A 19,598-nucleotide genomic window follows, 5' to 3' on the forward strand; every position below is an offset into this window, starting at 1 on the left:
GCTCTCCTTTTGTATCCAATCCCTGCACTTGTCCTCAGCTGGCAGAGAGGCGGCCAGGGTCCCTCATCACAGTTCCTTTCTGTTTCTGAGGGGGGCCAGAGGACTATGGGAGGTGAGGGCCTCCCTTCTGCAGCTGGACCCCGCTACTCCAGAGTGGGAAGGCCTGGGGGAAGCAGGGCCAGGCGAGGCCGGCTGGCTCTGCTGTCTCTGCCAACTCTGAGGATTAGGCCAGGGCTCTGGCCCACCTGTTGTTTCACTCATTCAGCATGAACTTAGGCACTGAGCACTTACTGTGAGCACTGGGTGCTGTTGGGAGTGTTCAGATAAGTGAGAAATGGTCTTTGACCTCAAAGATCTGTACTGTATACAGAGGTAATCACGTATACAAATAACTATGGTACCTGGAAAATGTGAGCTAAATATCACATGACCTCCCATCTGCACTTTCAATAAACATTTGTTGAACACCTATTATGTGCCAGAAACTGTGCTGGATGGTGAGCATATAAAGGCAGTTCAGTCACAATCCTGACCCTTATGTTCTTAGCCTGGTGCATGGGAAACAGACACAGATGAGATAAAAATGACAGTGGGGAAAGCCCACTGATGCAAATATGCCCAGGGAGAAGCAAGAAGGGGCCCCACTCAGGATGGGTGAGATGGGGACAGACGAGTGGGAAAGGTTGGAGAAGGGAGGCCTTCCTGAAGGAAGCAGCCCCTGAACTGAGGCTTTAGGGATGAGGAAGCAAGAACAAGGTGAAGGGCTAAGACATCCTCCACAGAGGGATCAGCTGGGGCAAAGGCGCAGGGTAAGAAACAATGTCACGAGGACTGTTTGCAACCAGAACACAAGTACTCAGCAGGGATGCGGAGAGGAGCAGCCGGAGGGGAAGGCCAATGCAGATCAGGGTCATATTTGCCTTGCAAAACCTTAGATCTTATAGGTGTAGGGAGCCACCGAAGTATTTAGGGGCTTGATAGTTCACTCTGGCTCAATATAGAGGAAGGGTTGAGGTGCGTGGATTGGAAGGAGGCAGGCAAGTTGTCAGGTTGTTGTGGATCCAAGAACTATTTTGACAGGCTAGCTGTGTCTGAGAGTGGGTGGGTGGGTGGGTGTAGGAGAGGCCAGCTTCACAAACAGCTCCCTGCTGAGTGACCAGGTGTGTCCCACAGGGTGCTGGAACTAGTGTGGCTCTGGGTTCTGGGTATGAGGAGTGTGGGCAAAGGCAGCAACAGCCAGGAATGTGGATGGGGCTCTGAACTCTCTGATTCCAGGGCCCCCAGATGCTGGCCTGTGGAAATGAGGCATGTAGTGGGCTTCTTATAAATTAAATGTGTGCACTTGAAAGATCCATCTGCAGTTAAATCAATAAGTCGGCATATCCCTTAAAGGCATGAAGTGAATTACCAAATGAAATCTCTTAAAGATTCAAAAGGAGTTTCGTCCTGGAAGTGGGCGTAGGGGAGGGTTTGCAGTTTTTGTTGTTGTTGTTGTTGATTTTAAATAAGCCTTTAAACTATCCTAGTTTAAAACCCATGCACATAAAACAAACACCCACACACACACACACCAGCAAAAAAAAACCTGGCCTTTGTTCTGAATTTCTGTCCTTTCTACTTTTTAAATTGCTGAAGTGGCCTTTCTTGTATGAAACGATACAGATAGAGAGTAGCCGGCTTTCCCCCCCTTAATGTCCTCATTTGGCAGAAGAAAACGTCGCTGAGCCCTGTGCATCCTGAAATACGAGACTGCGAGCCTCCAGTCCAGAGCACCCTGCCTTTGCGGCGGGCGTCCGGCAGGGGTCAGGCGAGCTCCACGCAGGGCCCACGGAACCGCGCCCGAGCCCGAGCCGGGCTCCACTGCGGGTGCGGCGCCACGCGGGAGGGGGACAGAGGGAGGACCCTGGACCCTGGACCTGTCCTAGGCTGGGGGTCACGGCTAACCGTCCTGGGTTAGCCGGGCGGGGCGTGGACTGGGCGTCCGCCCCAAAATAAAAAAGAGGCGCCCTTTCTCAGCCCCAACGCCTAGCTGACGCCAGCGCTGGCTCCACGTCTGGGCGTGGCCGGTTCACCTAGCGTTTTTTCGGGTACCGTGGGCAACTCACCGGTCTTCCGGAAGCAGGCCCTGCGCAACCTTGTCTCCTGCACCGGGTTGTCGGGATCAAGGAGCTAATATGTCAGTATGAGACTTGAGAGGTCTATATAGGTGAGGGATTGTCATTGCCAGGTTATGTGGGTTTAGAATTGGGACTCAGGCCTCTGGAGGCGTGTCCTCTAGGCCCCAGATCAGCTGTTCTAAAAGGTTGCCTGTGCCTTATAATTACCCCTGGGGATGTGATTAGGTCTGGGGCCCATCCAGGAATCTGGGGTTTTTACAGGTTGCTAAATTCTGATAAAGGGTGTGCCCAGGCCACACTTGGAAAACCATTCCCTTAGCTTCTGTTGCCATCCGACGGGGCAAGCAGTAGGAAAACAAAGAATGGGATGGTAGTCAACAGGGGAGCTGGGCTGATAGTGACCTGCCTAAAATTGGAGTGGAATGAGGCAGCCCCAGGAAGGGGTGGTGCTGGCAGCTGGTACTGCAGAGTTGCACAATGCACATAAACAACCCCAAATTCCAAGAACCAGTGCCCCCTGCTCTCCCATCATTCATGACTCAGGCTACACTTTTTTGGCTTTATTTTATAACATTCCTATTTCACATATAGCATTGGGAGAATAATCATCCTCCCCAAGTTGGTGGCAGAGCTCCGTTACCCACACTGAGTGGATGAAACATCCCATTCTGAACATCTTCAGGCTGTTCGTTCCAGCTACACTTTATAACCAGCAAGACCACCATTTTAGCCACATTCATCTCCAACATAGTAGGGAGCAGGGTGGGGAAGTGAAAGGACAGGGCCACAAGCCCCTCAGGATAGGACTGGGCTGGGGCTGGTAAGGAGCTAGCTCCACCTGTCACAAGCATCAGGCTGGGAACAGCTCTTGGCTATAGGCCAGGACCAAAAGTCAGAACAGGCGCCGCTGGGCTGAGGGCCAAGAAAACCAGTTCTCTTTTAGGGAATTAGATGGGGTGGGACAACCCAAAACTGTCCCACTCTGACTGTGCTCCATCCAGGGGGCCGTGTAGTAGGGCCCCAGGCTGGCATTCTCAGAACCCCTATTTCTGCTGATCTGGATTCTAGCTCCAGTTCTGACCTTGGGAAAATCAAATTGTCTTGATCTTTCAAAAAACATGGGGATGGTTTCCAGAAACTTACGAGCTTCCTTCTAGCTCCAAGACTCTTACCGTTCCCTCCTTTCTTTAAAAAATCACTGGGAGGGGCTTCCCTGGTGGCGCGGTGGTTGAGAGTCCGTCTGCCGATGCAGGGGACACGGGTTCGTGCCCCTGTCCAGAAGGATCCCACATGCTGCGGAGCGGCTAGGCCTGTGAGCCATGGCCGCTGAGTCTGCGCGTCCGGAGCCTGTGCTCCGCGGCGGGAGAGGCCACAGCGGTGAGGGACCCGCGTACCGCAAAAAAAAAAAAAAAAAAAAAAAAAAAATCACTGGGAGATCTGGAAAAGGGAGGTTGAGAACTCCTCTATCCTAAGGGCTGATTCCACCCCTGTGTCCCCTATCACCAATGAGCAGACTGAAGGGCCAGAAGCAGGACCCGGACCAGCCACTCTCCAAGGACATAGGACTGGAGCCAGACAGAAGGCAGTAGCAAGTAGACTGCTTCTCCCCCAAAACACCAGTTTAGAAGCAGATGGGGTTCTTCACGAAATGTTTAATACAAAATGGCAGCAGCCACTGTGCAGTTGTAACAAAATTAGCCATAGGGTGTCCAGAGAAATGTATGCAGGCAGCCTTGGCTGGAGATGAGCCAGCCAACCCAGGCCTGCTGCCCAGTCAGCTGTGGGCTGTCACATGGCCAGGACTGGATGGTGGTGGTGGCAGCGTTGTGCTGGAGGCATTGAGCCCCGTCCTTCATGAGCACGCTGACCTCTGCCCCACCGTGGACTCTGAGTGCCACAGGTGTTCTGAGATGCCTATTCCCAGACCTCTACCCCAGTGGTAGGATTTCAGCTTAAAGAATGAGGGGTGGAGGGGCTGCTGCAGAGGGGGTGCCCACTCACAAGCTGCTGAGAGCTGATGCCTCTAGAAATTGGCAGAAACAGAGGCTAGGTTTGGGGAGTATTTTTCCCCAGAAAGAAAAGAGGCTACCAAGTTCAAATTAAGGAGAGGGGCAATGCTTCTTGTGTACTTGAGCAGAGGGTTCCCTGGCAGAGGCTCACTAGGAAAAAAGGTGCCCCCCCGGGAGCGGGGGTGGGGCATCAGGCTTGAAGTTAGAGAGCAAGGGCGCAGAGTCACCAAAGCCCTCCCACTGAGCCCCAGAAAAGCCAGCATGCTTCCTGAGGAGTCCATGTTAAGCCGCTGCACACTTTTCCTGGGCTGGTGGGCAGGGCCTGCCTGGAGAAGAGCTTCCACGTCTCTCCTTCCAGAGAAAGGCCTCTAGGTGCTGGGAAAGGGGATGAAGGGTCTTGGAGTTAGTGGAATTCTGCGTTGAAGGCTCTGCCGATGATTAGCCGCCTCACCTCACTGGTCCCAGCCCCGATCTCATACAGCTTGGCATCTCTCAGAAAGCGGCCCATGGGGAAGTCGTTGATGTAGCCATTGCCACCTGCAGCCATGGTTTGGGCACAGAAGAAAGGACAACAGGAAAAGTGCTGGGCAGTGGGCAAAGCGAGGAAAGCAAACAGAAGATCAAATACATAGAAATGGGCTAGGAGGAGAGACTGATTGAAGAGAAGCAGCAAAAGGTGATGAGAGGTTTCCCTGGTGGTGCAGTGGTTAAGAATCCGCCTGCCAGTGCAGGGGACACGGGTTCGAGCCCTGGTCTGGGAAGATCCACATGCCGCGGAGCAGCTAAGCCCGTGCGCCACAACTACTGAGCCTGCGCTCTAGAGCCCGCAAGCCACAACTACTGAGCCCGCATGCTGCAACTACTGAAGCCCACACGCCTAGAGCCTGTGCTCTGCAACAAGAGAAGCCACCGCAATGAGAAGCCCGCGCACCGCAACAAAGAGTAGCCCCCGCTCACCGCAACTAGAGGAAGCCCGTGCACAGCAATGAAGATCCAACATAGCCAAAAATAAATTAAAAAAAAAAAGGTGGTGAGAGGGATGGGGTGGGGATTACCTAATTGTGGGGAGGGTGGACAGGAGGCCGGAAGTCCACTCAGAGTGCTGAGTATGCCAGGCAAAGGTAGGGGAGAACCACCGGCAGACATGGAGAAGGGGGACAAGAAGCTACTGCATAGCACTTACTGGGTGCCAGGCCCAGAGAGGTGAAGTAATTTGCACAAGTCACAAAGCTGGTCAGTGGTAGAGCCAGGATTCAAACCTAGGCCGTCTGGCTCAAGCCTGTGCTCTTAACCACTATGCGGCGTTGAAGTGAGGCTGTTCCACCTCTGAGGTGTCTCCTCTTCCCCATTTCCCAGTGTCTATAGGACCAGGCTGGGAGGGTGAGAGGGGGCACTACTGGAGACAGTAGCAACTTGTGGCCTCTGGCAGTTTTCTTCTTTGCTTTTCCATGTCCTCCCAGTAACTGGGGCAGGAGGAGCCTAAAGGTGCAGCTCAGCTGAAGCACAGGGTGAGGAGTGGGGGCCGCTCACCCAAACACTGGATGCCGTCCAGGGCTACCTGTGTGGCGCACTCGGCTGAGTAAAGAATCACCCCAGCGCAGTCCTGTGGGAGGAGGTTCTGTGTCAGCAGGGCCCCCGCCAGGGCAACACGGAGGGGAGGGGGCCCAGCAACCACCCCTGCCCCGGCGCGCTCTCCTCTGGGCCCAGCCCTTACCTTGGCAGTGCAGTAGCCCTCATCACAGGCCTTGGCGACATTGTAGACGTACTGCCGACAGGCCATGAGGCGGGTGTACATGTCTGCCATCTTCCCCTGCATCAACTGCACACAAAGGGAGCCCACAGGTCAGTGTGCTGGAGACACGCTCCTCTCAGAATCATTCCCTAGTTACCAAAAGCAGGTCAGCAGTAGCAATCTGACAGCCGGGAATGGGGACCCGGGGCACAGAGAGGAGGTGGTGGGACTTGCTTAGGATGACAGACATGGTAGCGGGTCTGGAGTTAAGGCCAGAGAGCTGCTGCTGCATTGTGGACCTGGCCCTCCACTCACACGACCAACCCTCATTACCGACCGTCCTGCAGCCCAGAAAGCGTGACTCAAAATGCTACTCCCTCCCCACAATCTGCTCCCTTCACCCTCCAACCCTACAATGCCTCATTCATTCGTCTCAAACAGGAAGGGAGGTGACATGAGATGAACTGCCTGACAGCTTTCAAAGCCAGGTAGCATGCTGAGGAAGCCTGCGCCCCAAGCATTCAAACTCATGTTTTTGTTTTTTTGGCCATGCCCAAAAGGCTTGCGGGATCTTAGTTCCCCAACCAGGGATCGAGCCTGGGCCCCCTGCAGTGGAAGCACAGAGTCCCAACCACTGGACCGCCAGGGCATTCCCTCAAACTCATTTTTTTTGACAAAGGATAGTAAATGCCCACAGCAAGTGCCCTATTGTTCATTTGTTAAAGAAAACCTGAACCCAACGAAAGAGTACATCTTAACAAAACCATTCCACTCACCTGGAAGTGGCCGATCTTCTGGCCAAAGGCTTCCCTCACATGTAGGTAGGGAATAGCATGGTCGAGGATGGCCTGCATGATCCTGTGGGAAGGAGAGAACACTGGCGAGGGGCCTCGCCGTTACCCCATTGCTGGTTGCGGGGGCAAACGCTAGTGTGGAAAGGCCTGGGGGGCAGCCCAGCAAGACAAGGAGCTGGCATCCCAGGGAGGAGAAAAGGAGCGTGAGGACCCTTGTCAGCCCTGCTCAGTCACCGCGCTGACTGCCCAGCAGTCAGTGCCCCTTCCCCTGAGACCAGGCGAAGTGGCGGGACCCTTCGTAGATGGTTAGAGCTCAGGCGTCTTGCTTCACATCTGAGTAACTAAGCAGGGTGGCTCCTCAGGCCTTTTGTCTGTCACCCCATGATACCTGCCTTCAGTGCAAAGAAAGTAAACGTGAGAGGAAAGGTAATTTTTTTGTCTCCAGGAGCTAAGGTACAGTCTCCCATCGGCCCCAAGGGGAGGGCTGCGGCACCACCACATGAGGAGGCTACAAGAGCCCAGCTCCCCCCCGAGCCTCACACTCACCCGAGGGGCCCACCGGCCAGCACCAGCCGCTCCAGGTCCAGCCCACTCATCAGCACGTAGACGCCCTTACTTCGATGGCCCAGGATGTTGGCAGCTGCAGGGAAAAGTGCTGGTCAGAGGCAAGGGGGCTGTCTACAGCCTCCTCGCTTTTAGAAAAGTTGCTGGGTTTAGTAACGTGGCTCTCTCGCAAGGCATTAAAATATGTTACCTGACCTTCAACTAGGGCTCCAGGTGAGGAAAAGGATGGAGTTTACCACTTCCAGTCAGAAGTGGAGTTTGCTAGCGGGGACATGCTCCCTTCACCCTGCCCCCAACACACACACCATCCCCAAGACCAGACACACAGGCCCAGTCCTTAGATCCTCCCCTTCTCTTCTTGAGCTGCCTTGGATGGGAAAGAAGAAAAGCTAGTTTGGTCTAGAAGTCATCCAACCTCTCCCAATTTTTCTTTTTAACACACTTGTGCCCATAAAGGAACCAGAGAATTACTCTTTCCCCCAGGTTGAGTCTGCTCTGGTTAATACTAGCCTCCACCCTCCCCAGGGTGGTCCATGGAAGAGCCTGTCCAGGAGATGGGCCATTCGGTGCTGGTGACAGAAACTGCTGAACACCTCCCCACCCCGGAAGCAAGGACACTGGATGGCCTGGGGAGGTGTGGGCAGGAAGCTGAGTGCAAAGAGTTGACACCACTGACCTGTCTTTAATGCTAGTGGAGTTTTTTCCTTGCCAACAGAGAAGGCTCTGCACTGATCGCCCCTCCCTAGATGCTCCTTAAAACTAAAGCACACTCTTCTCAGGTGGCGGATCGTGGGGGAGAGGGATGGTTTATGGCTGAGGCACAGAACCATCCTAACTGGTGATCAAATCTGTGCCCTCCGTCTCATCAGTGCATGACAGGGCTGCTGGCTCTCTCATGATGTGGCACACTTTCACTTACACTTCAGGGGAGAAATACTTATAAACTGAACTGCCTTCCCTTCACCGAGTCCAGCTTCCATCGGTTTATTTAGATGTTTTTTTTAGCATTGTTAATGAATACCTCACACAGGCTGTACAGGCAAATGTACATACAAGGAAGTCTGAAGGACGTGAGTGGGTAAGGGCAGATCTTACCTTTCTACTCCAGATACTGGAATACCAGCCCCAGGCACAGTGTGTGGTCCACATAGGAAACACCACCCTTCCCTGAAGCCACAGTAGGGCATACAGCTGCAGGAGCTCTGGCTGGGAAGGACGGCTGTCCAGACTGAGACCAACACCTATGGGCCAGTAGGCAAGGGCACAGTGGCAGGCCCACTGTCTGGCCACATACCATTGGTGAGCTAACAATGGTGAGGCTCTCCAAGCCAGAGACGGGCTTTCTCAGCGTGTGATGGGGTCAGGACAGGGGGTCCCTCATTCTCAGAGACTCACCAGGAACCTCGCAGTCCTCAAAGATTAGCTCACAGGTGTTAGAGCCCCTCATCCCCAGCTTGTCCAGCTTCTTGGAGGTGCTGAAGCCTGGCATACCCTTTATGGGAATAAAAGGTGGCCCTGATTACAGAGCAGTCCCCAAGGGGGCCAAGAAAAGGGAAACCCCTGGGAAGTAACCACCTTTCCATCAAGTCCCTGTATTTGCCTGATACACCAGCGTCTACTCACCAGGCCCCCACTCTGTATGCGACCACCCCATCTCTGGAGGCGCTGCCCCTAACACTCCACTCCAGCCTCCCCTGCTGCTGGCTGCATTCTCCCCAGATCTTGTGAGACCGGTTCTTTCCCAGTGAAGTGCCAGATCCCTGAGGCCTTTCTGACCCTTCCTGGATTTGGTTCCTTTCCTTGGGGGAAATCACTTCTTTTTTTTTTTCTTTTTTTAAGATTTTTAAAAAATTTATTTATTTTTATTGGCTGTGTTGGGTCTTTGTTGCTGTGCACAGGCATTCTCTAGTTGCGGCGAGTGGGGGCTACTCTTCGTTGCGGTGCGCGGGCTTCTCATTGCTGTGGCTTCTCTTGCTGCAGGCGCGTGGGCTTCAGTAGTTGCAGCACGCGGGCTCAGTAGTTGTGGCTCGCGGGCTCTAGAGCGCAGGCTCAGTAGCTGTGGCACACGGGCTTAGTTGCTCCGCGGCATGTGGGATCTTCCCGGACCAGGGCTCGAACCCATGTCCGCTGCGTCGGCAGGCGGATTCTCATATGACACCAGGGAAGCCCCGGGAAATCACTTCTAAGACACTCTCCCCAGGCCACTCAATTCCTTTGCCCCCTTGTTCCTCTGCCACCTGTACCTAATGGAGTCCCACCCCGGGTTCAACTCAACCACCTGTGGGCTCTGACCTGGACTAATCAGATGCAGAACGTGTTGGCATATGCCCATCAGAGCGCTGCCAGGTGTTGCTTCCCTCTCCTCTAGGAGACGAGAGCAGTGTGACTCAACCTGGAGAGTTCCCATCTCAGCCACGCCCTTTGGGCTACTCAGTTTTCTCGTCCTCCAGTCCCATTCCGAAACACTCTCCCCCTCTCCCTATGGAGGGTACTGCAAATCTTTAAAACACTCATTCATGAAACTCTCTACCAACTCCCCTGCCCCCATGGTCACCCCGCCCTCCCAGGGGCCCTGGCCTCCTACTTCATGACCATGAGGCAGATGGTTCCTCCACCATCACCATCCCCCACCCGTGCCTCTTCTCCCTCAACTCACCATTGTGCTTTGCTCACTCTCTCTCATGCATCTCACTTTCTCCCTCTCCTATTTTCTTTTCTCTTTACCAAAAAATTTGCTCAGTTCTCTCCCATTCCTAAAAGCAAGCTGAAACTCCCAACTTTTCATTCTAACTCCTGCTGTCTCCCTTGTGCTTTTACTGACAAGACTTGGAAGGTGCAGTCTCCGGTCTCCACCTGCATCTTCACTCATACCTTGGGCTCCCGCGGCTGCTCTCTCCAAGTCCACCAGTGACACCCTGATTGTCAAAGCTGGTGGCCTCCCTTCAGTCCTCATCTTCCTGGACCTCCGGACAGCCTGGCTCTGTGGATGGCTCCACCGTCCTCAGGCTTGACCCCTCCTCCCTGAATTCCACTTTTTGGCCACCCTCCTTTCAGTCTCCATTCCCGTCTCAGCCCCATCCCAGGAGGGAGCCTTGGCAGAGCACACACCCTGATGGTCTCTGCGATCACTTGAAGGAGGTCATCTCTGGTGCCACTTTCAGGAGATAAAAGCCTCCCGCCATACACTCCCCTACACTCACCTTCTCCACAATGAAGGCTGTGATGCCCCGAGAAGCTGGCACAGCAGCCAGATCTGTCTTGGCATAGACAATAAGGACATCAGCATCAGGGCCATTGGTGATCCAGAATTTGTTGCCATTCAGGACATAGTGATCTCCTAAGGACAGGAAGTTGGCTACTTGCATAAGCTGTATGGGCCTGTCTCAACCAGTCAGTTCTCCAGACCTTCTGTTGAGCAAAAAGCTGTCCAGCTGGCAAGTGCTTCTAGAAACCCAGCAGAGGCCACCTCCAGTCACTGCTCCCTCACCCCAAAGGTCTGTCCCTCTGCCCACTCCAGCTCTCATATCAAGGGGATCCTCACCTTTCTTTTCTGCTTTCAGCTTCATGGAGACAACATCGGAGCCAGCATTTGTCTCACTCATGGCCAGGGCTCCAACGTATTCACCGCTGATCAGCTGCAAGGAAAACCCCAAAGGGCCTTGTTATGACTTCAGAAATACCCTACAGGGGCTCACTGATACCATGTCTTGCCTGGTCACATGACACCCTTTCCAACTTCTCTCAGATCTGGGCATAGGTAAAGTCCTAGAAGAGAAGCCCCATACCCACAAGCCTGAAGCTTTCTCTTCTATTCCCATTCCCTTTGCAAGGGAAGCTAGTCCTAGGCTTTCATTTCTTAAAATGCTCAGTAAATGTTGTCCAGTGACTGACTCAGGTGTTCTGGCCCTATTTTTAATTTATTTTTTGGCCGTGCCATGCAGCTTGCGAGTCCCCGACCAGGAATCGAACCCACGCCCCCTGCATTGGAAGCATGGAGTCTTAACCACTGGACCACCAGAGAAGTTCCTATTTTTAATTTTTTTGATTGAAGTATTTTATTTTTTTTTAGTGTCATATTTTAGTTTTTTATTTTCTTAATTTATTTTTAATTTATTTTTGGCTGTGTTGGGCCTTCGTTGCTGAGCGGGATTTCTCTAGTTGCGGAGAACGGGGACTACTCTTCGTTGCAGTGCGCGGGCTTCTCATTGCGGTGGCTTCTCTTGTTGTGGAGCACGGGCTCTAAGCACGCGGGCTTCAGTAGTTGTGGCTCGTGGGCTCTAGAGCACAGACTCGGTAGTTGTGGCGCACGGGCTTAGTTGCTCCACGGCACGTGGGAGCTTCTTGGACCAGGGCTCGAACCCGTGTCCCCTGCATTGGCAGGTGTATTCTTAACCACTGCACCACCAGGGAAGCCCTGACTGAAATATTTTAAAACAAATCCCTGACCCCTTCCTAGCCCTATCAGTTTCAGGGCAGCAGCATGCTACAGAAAGCAAGGCTGACCAGCCCTCCCCAATGGGGGAGAAGCCTCATGGCTGGTGGTTGAGTCATGCGATCAGCGTGTTTCTCCAACCCCATTTCCTCACCTTGGGGAGGTACTTCTCCTTCTGGGCCTCGTTTCCATTACGAACAATTTGGTTGAGGCAGAGGTTGGAGTGGGCACCGTAACTGAGACCCACTGCTCCAGAGACTCGGGATATCTCCTCCATCACCAGCACGTGTTCCAGGTAGCCCAGGCCGGAGCCGCCATACTGAACTAGGGGTCGGGGTAGGGGGCGCAGGGGAGTGGAAAAGGCAGCCCAGTTAAATGAGGACACTGAGAGGAATCTTACATTTATTTGCAGTAGAGGAACACTCTTATAGCACCTATTGCAAGTTCCCTCTAGCAAGGTCAACAGGTGGATGCTGTGGACCCTGCTTGCAAGCTCACAGAATTGGTTTTGCCGGCTGCTGCCTCTGGTCAGCTGAGGCATGGTTCAGGAAACAGTCATTGCAACTCCTGCTCTATCCCAAACATTTTAAAAAATATATTTTCTTTATTTATTTGGCCACGCCATGCAGCTTTTGGGATCTTAGCTCCCCAGCCAGGGATTGAACCCAGGCCCTTGGCAGTGAGAGCACAGAGTCCTAACCACTGGACCGCCAGGGAATTCCCTATCCCAGACGGACCTCTTAATGAAGACAAGAAGACCTGAGCACCCACTGTTCGGAAAGCTACAGAAGTGCCGACGCTGATGAACAAATGAAGCAAGAGGACCTGGGGTTTATCAGAGAAACACAAAGAGGGAAGGTCAAAGCACTAAGATGAGATACAAAGCAGAGGATGTGCATGCAGAAGCCCTGAGGAAGACGAGAGCTTCATAGCGTAGGTTTGGACCTAAAGAAGCAGGACTGGTAATGGAACAGGAGAGCTGCAGCCTGAGAGGAAGTCTGGAGAGGGCAGAAGAGATGCTGGGAGGGAATTTCAGAACTCCTCATAAAAAATGTGGGGTTTTTTCCTCGGCAGCAGATCCAAAATCAAAGAGGCTGGGTTACCTGGTGCCAGCCTCCCCTCCCTCCACCCTCCTGTCTGGGTAAACCCTGGCAAGGCCCTCTGTGTATGTTCACTCTGACCAAGAAGTCAGGCTGGTCCTTGGCTCTAGGGAAGGGTTAGCCCAACCTGCACGACTCCAGGAAGGAAAGGCCACGGGCAGGTAACGTTAGAAACTGCTACCAGGACACCATGTGGAAACCAGAACTCATATCTGGCTTTCTTTTCAAGGTTCTCCCTGGATAGGGTTTTCATCTGATTCCTAACTGCCTCTTTCTTCCATTAACTAGCATCTGATTCAGAAGAATATTCTTTATGGGGGCTCATGAACCCCCAAGACACAGTGGGAGAAAGAGTCTTGTTTGAGAGTTCCCAGCAACTTTCTCCATACTATTGTACGTTAAGATAGTCTAAATTAATTTTTAAGTGGTTACATCATTACTCATGATGTAACTTTGTACGACCAGCTTAAATCCCAGGAACTGTCTCCAGGTGGTGAGGGGAGGATGTAAGGAGAGGATACTGTGGTCCACCGCTACTCTAATGCCCAGTGAACATAGGCCAAAGCAGGGTGGGCTGTCCAGGCTTTGGCTGGCGAGGCCATAGGCTCACTTCTTTACAAGGCACCTCAAGCCAGGCCTGGCCTTTGCTCTAGAGGCCAACATCTGAAACAAAGCCCACCAGCTCCCTGCCCTCTCCCACTGGAAACAAGTCGTAAGACCCACAGGGGACTCTGGACAGGCCCAGGGACAGCCTGTTAAATACATCATCTGGCCACCTCACTGTGGAGGCTCAGACAGGCATCCGTCTCCCCTATACCTCCGTCTGCTTCCAAATGAGCTCTAGGGCCAAGCTGTGGGCAGAGAACACAGGCATCCCCCCGCCAGGAACACAATGTCCTGAGTGGTACTGCCTCGATGCTACTGGTAGGGCAGAGCTTAGGGATTATGCAAGGCAATAAGACTGAGGTACTAAGATCACTGCTTGATCTGGAGTTTTCTAAACTCCCCAGATCACCTGGGGAACTTGTTAAGCATACAGAGTTCAAAAGTCTGGGTGACCCAAGTGAACCACACTGACCTAAATCCTTTGCCTTGTTAACATAACTGCCTAAAGAAACAGGAGAGTTTACTCTTCTCTGGGTTGACAGTCACTGGGCACTTTCTCAGCTCCAAGTGGGAAGAGACTCTGGTTTCTCCGAGATCTTTCTTCTCCTTTCCTGCTTCTTTTGGGAATGGTTTTAAAGGGCATGCAAGAAAAGTTCTCTGTAGGGAAAGAAACCATACTCACCAGGGGCTGTGACACCCAAGACTCCCAGGTTCCCCAGCTGCTTCCAAAACTCCTGCCAACAGAACAGAGTGAGTGATAGTGGGTGGTGAGAAAGCAGCCAGTCACAGGGGCCTGGCATATCTGGAACAACAAGACCCAAGGGCTTCACAGAAAGGGGCTGCATTCTTAGGGAGCTTTCATTTACCAGAAGACTGTGAGAGCTCTGCCAGGCAGCAGTGCAATTCCCAGGCCACCCCAGCCCAGCTCCCAGTCTGCCCTCTGTCCCCCTCAGAGTGGGCCCCACCACTCACTCGCAGGTTCTTGAACTCATTGCTCCGATCAATCTCCTGGGCATGGGGTGCTAGATGCTCCTGAAGGAATTTAGCCATGGTCTGACGAAGCTAGAGGCAGAGAGGTGGACAGATGCTGCTGAAACGGTACATAATTGCCCCTGAGGACAGCGTCTCCACTACTGAGGACACCTTCAGGAAAATGGGACACAAGTAACCTCACCAAAGAGCATCAAACTGAAACTTAGAGGCCCCACCAGTTTATGCTTCCTCAGAGATGATCTTCCCCTCTTTCTCTGAAGATTATTTCTTTTTATTTATTTATTTATGTATTTATTTGGCTGCGCCAGGTCTTTAGTTGCGGCATAGGGGATTTTTTAGTTGTAGCCTGTGGGATCTAGTTCCCTGACCAGGGATCGAACCCGGGTCCCCTGCATTGGGAGCGCAGAGTCTTAACCACTGGACCACCAGGGAAGTTCCTGAAGATTATTTCTTAAATGTCACTCCCCTACATAAATCATTCCATGGCTTTCCATTGTCCTTAAAAGACAAACTCCTGGGCTTCCTTGGTGGCGCAGTGCTTGAGAGTCTGCCTGCCGATGCAGGGGACACAGGTTCGTGCCCCGGTCTGGGAAGATCCCACATGCCGTGGAGTGGCTACCGTGAGCCATGGCCGCTGAGCCTGTGCGTCCGGAGCCTGTGCTCTGCAACGGGAGAGGCCACAACAGTGAGAGGCCCGCGTACCGCAGGAAAAAAAAAAAAAAAAAAGACAAACTCCTTATATATGTATATGTATAACTGAATCACTTTGCTGTACACCTGAAACTAACACATTGTAAATTAACTATGCTTCTTTTTTTTTTTTAACCATTAAAAAAAAATTAAGACAAACTCCTTATCCAGGACTGGAAGGCCCCGTGTGAGGTGACCTCTGCAGCCTATGCAGCCTTCCCCAGTACCTTTCTCATCCCCCACTCACTGTGCTCCAGCCACGCCCCCTTCAGTTCTTGGCACGTGTCAGGCTCCTTTTTGTCCCTGAGCCTTTGGGTAAAAGGGATTATTCAAAAGAGATTAGAAACTCCTTTTGTCAGGAAAGTTTGAGAACTAGGATTGAACACTTTCTGCCTGAGGTGATTCAAAGCTCTGTCTGCTGACTGTAAATGCAAGTGGACTTTGGGGTTCTGGGCAAGCTCAGGCACTTGCTTAGAGCCACAGGAGAATCACGTTCCCCGGGAACTCCAAGCCAGTGTCCAAGTGAACGGTCTCCTTCCTCCAGGAATGGCTCTGGTTCAGCCCCATTTGTAACATCTTTCAAGTTTTTTTTCAACTATGTGGTTTGACCCGATAGGTTGAAGAATTATAGCACGGACTACACTGTGAATTTCAACTCCACCCCCAAGGTGTGTATTTGAAAAAGATTCCGTGGTGATGATTAACCAGGTTTGAGAACCACAGCCGTAGTCAGTATTGAGCTGTAAGAAGACTTCAGACAGATTGAGGGCCCTCTTGCCACACGCGGGTAGTCCTGCCAATCCTCCACCAAAACACCTCCGGCCCCACCATACCCGGTCTCCCAGGAGCGTTCCTATCCTCGACTCCTCGTCTAACTCCGGCAACCGGGCCTTGCTGCCGCCACAGAGGGGAGACTGGGGCCCGCGGCCGCCCCCGCGCTGGCGCTCCTACAGCCCCCGGATCACGGGCGCTGGGTAGAAGAGCGCCAGGGAGACCACCGAGCACGGAAAATGGTCCGGGAGGGGTGTCAGGCTCCCTACCTTCTTCTGCTCCTCGCTTAGCCCATTGATTGCATCGTCCACGGGCAACAGCGAGTTGGCCCGCTGGGTAATCAGGCCGGCGAGCGGCTGCAGTGGCGGCCGCGGCCTCCAGCTCGCCGCGCGCCGACCCAGCAGCCAAGCTACCGTCGCCATCTCGGCCTTGTCCTGGGAGCCTGAGCCCCTGCAGCTGTGAGCGAGTCCTGCGGCGCTCCACCAATCCCCGGCTTCGCTTCCGCCACCCAATCGGCGAGGGGGTGGGTCTCCAGCAGCCAATCACCCTCCACTGTCCGAGGAAAGCCGCGCTTTCCCCGGCCACCGCACCAGCCAATCAGCGGTGACCGCCGGCGAACCTACGCCCCGCGAGGCTGGTGTGCTTGCTGGGGGAGATGGACCTGCAGGCGTCATGTCAAGGTTGGGTCTTTTTAAAGTGGACGAGTAGGAAGAGTGTCTTCTTTTTTGAGTTGAGGATAAGTATTCCCCCTGCGTTGAAAATAGCAGTACCTAAACTGCAGACATCTGTGGGAAAGCAAGTGTTAAAATAGCAAAAGGAAAAGCCCCGAATGCCCCTTGCTTGGCAATACATTGTTAAAGCAAATCGGGGAAAAGAGCGCTTTTCCCCGATTGCACGTTGGTTATAACTCAGTGAATTTGCTTTATTATGTAACAAGGTTTGTTGAGTTTTGTGGGAAAGGGGTTGTTAAGGAGTTGCTGTCTTCCAAATTATTTAATGTACCTAAGAACAAGAGTCAGAACTTATTTTTAACAGGGGTGGGGTGATGGTGGACCGAACTCAGCTGCTCGGGTTCAGCTGCTTCCTGCTGGAAAGACAAGTGTTGGCTGGAAAGGACGGGTTGCTTTATTCAGAAGGCAACCTGGGGGGAAGGCAGAGTCGCGTCAAAGAACCAACTCTGAAGAGTCTGCTCCACCATGAAAGTTTTTAAAGGGAGAAAGGGGGGAAGCCATTCGCAGTTAATCATTTGGGGAGGGGGGAGCCGAGTCTTCCTTATCTTCCACTAAGGGCAGACTTTCTTCTGATTGGTTGGTGGTGGGGTAACAAGGTGGTGTTTCAGGAATCTGGTGCTCAGCCTGAAGTTACCATCTTCCACCTAGGTGGGCCCTTAGTTCTAGCAGAAGAACTCAAAGATATTGTTAGGTATATTCCCGGTTTCTGGAGGAACCAGGACCCTGCTTTATTGTTGTACTATAGTTTCTTGACTGCTCCTCCTTTGTTTCTGCATTCCCTCTTTTTTCTATTTAGCAACTGTTTGAATCTGCCCTTTGGCACTCAGGGAAAGTCTAGGAGGCTGATGCCTCTTTCCTACAAACAAGAAACGGGGACACAGAAAGGATTTGTACACAGGAGGGCCTCACAGGGTCCTGCTCCATTTCAGGGGGACAGGAAAGGAAGAATGGTATATGAGGGGAAAGAGTAGAGCTGATAGAATGCAGCTTCTATCCCCTTCCCTGCTTTGCTAATTTCCTTCTCTGTGGGGCGGTCAATGCCCTTGAAGAACTCATCTCAGGTAGTTTAGCGCCCTGAATCCAGGGACACCATTGCAATCCTGCTACTTAGATGTGGAACTTCGGGCAAGTTTCTGGGATCTTTTCAGACTCTGTTTCATCCTTTATTTTTGGCCAAGCCGCCAGGGATTGAATCGGGCCCTCAGCAGTGAGAGCGCACAGTCCTAACCACTGGACCACCAGGGAATTCCCTTTCATCATCTTTATTTTATTTTATTTTTTTTCTTTCTTTCTTTTTTGTGGTACGCAGGCCTCTCACTGTTGTGGCCTCTCCCGCTGCGGAGCACAGGCTCCGGACGCGCAGGCCCAGCAGCCATGGCTCACGGGCCCAGCCGCTCCGCGGCATGTGGGATCTTCCCGGACCGGGGCACAAACCCGTGTCCCCTGCATCAGCAGGCGGACTCTCAACCACTGCGCCACCAGGGAAACCCTATTTTTAAAAAATATTTATTTATTTTATTTTATTTTTGGCTGCATCGAGTCTTAGTTGTGGCACGTGGGATCTTTCGTTGTGGCCTTCGGGCTTCTCCCTGGTTGCAGCGCTCGGGCTCCAGGGTGCTTGGGCTCTTTAGTTTGCAGCACGCGGGCTCTCTAGTTGAGGCACAAGCGGGCTTAGTTGCCCTGTGGGATGTGGGATCTTAGTTCCCCGACCAGGGATCAAACCGGAGTCCCCTACGTTGGAAGGAAGATTCTTAACCACTGGACCACAAGGGGAAGTCCCTCCTTTCATCATCTTTAAATGAAAACAATACCACCCATTGCAAGGAAGAATAAAGGAGATTACATATTTAATGACAACACTTGGTGTTCCTTCTTACAGTGCCCCATTCATTGGTCCAAGGTCTCAAACACAGCTAAGACAAAAGCCAGGCTCTGTCAGCTTGTCCAGACCAAAATGTTTTCTTCTTCAGCTCACTGCCTTTCATATCAAGGGTTCCCCCAACCCCAGGTGGAGAAGATTTTCGGAATAACCTGATATAGATTGTGGGCAAGTTCTCTACATTTCTGATGATCTGCAGCCTCATGTTTGCGAAAATCTTCCATAGGCACCTTCCAATTTATCTCTTGGAGCCATTCCTTTGCTTTACTTTCAGGGACTAGTAAATGTACAAGCTGGTACAAGTTTGAATATCCAGGCTCATAAGTTCTTACTGTAAGATGAAATTGTTTAGCAAACCCCAAGGGATCCTGTGAACAATCTGGAAATTCCTTAGTTAAGGCCTTAAGTTCTGTCCTAGTCCAAGGGTGTATAGGTAAAAGCAGGTTTCTCCTTAAAGGGGGTGGCTATTACCTTAGGGCTGTCTTTATCCTTTCCCTTAGACTCACCAAGTTCTTCCTTTGAGATTAGAGGTGGAAGAGCAGAGAGGTCAGCATAGGGGAGCTCAGAAAGAAGAGGATACGAAGGCGCCAAAGGAGGAGAGAAAGGAGGAGAAGCAGTGATGACTTCTGAGGTCTTTTCTAATCTAGTCACCATTTCTGATAATTTCTGATTTGTCTCTCACAATGAAGCCATTTTATCATTCTCTCGTTTTGAGGCTTCCAGGTACCAATTAAAATGTCTCCATTCTAGCTGTTTGATCTTAAGCCGGCTTTTTCTAATTTAGTGTGCAAATAAAATTTACCAACTTAGGTAAATCGAAAGTGCCCCATTTTGGACATCTCAGGGAGAAATGATTTTTGGTCAGACCTTCCCATAAGTTAAATGCTTGCAAGTGTCAGTTTCATGGGTGTTATACATAAACCCAGCTGGGGTTCCCATAGGTGGCTATTCATCTGGGAGCTGTTTGGCCCGTGAGGCATGATTTCCCATTATTAATTTGGTAGTCTGGTTCAGGTATGAGATATGATCTGAACAATTTTCTGAGGACAGTGTGGTGGACTGGATGTGCACTGCTTCTGAGTCTAGCTCCCCAAGGAATTACCCTTGAGTCGGTTTGACCCTTATGTGTCTCGGTTTCTCCCTGTGACAGTCTAAAACTGTCATGGGTGCGGGGAGTGCT

General features: G+C 52.1%; 1 protein-coding gene across 2 annotated transcripts; it reads right to left on the bottom strand.

The window, feature by feature from the left end:
• Nucleotides 1–4,529: 4,529 nt before the first annotated feature.
• IVD (isovaleryl-CoA dehydrogenase) lies at nt 4,530–16,230 on the bottom strand (the record flags this gene model as incomplete). 2 transcript variants are annotated; one of them, XM_079700512.1, is made up of 12 exons in its annotated part: nt 4,530–4,663; nt 5,657–5,729; nt 5,841–5,945; nt 6,635–6,716; nt 7,199–7,292; nt 8,612–8,708; nt 10,417–10,553; nt 10,758–10,851; nt 11,803–11,972; nt 14,037–14,088; nt 14,327–14,416; nt 16,078–16,230. In XM_079700512.1, 12 exons carry the CDS (start codon nt 16,228–16,230, stop codon nt 4,530–4,532), a joined length of 1,281 nt encoding a protein of 426 aa, XP_079556638.1. The 2 variants fall into 2 exon arrangements, with proteins under 2 accessions (XP_079556638.1, XP_079556639.1); XM_079700513.1 differs by lacking the exon at nt 14,327–14,416.
• Between the last annotated feature and the right edge of the window lie 3,368 nt (nt 16,231–19,598).

Source organism: Hyperoodon ampullatus, assembly GCF_949752795.1.
Source record: "Hyperoodon ampullatus genome assembly, chromosome: 3".
Lineage (NCBI taxonomy): Eukaryota > Metazoa > Chordata > Mammalia > Artiodactyla > Ziphiidae > Hyperoodon > Hyperoodon ampullatus.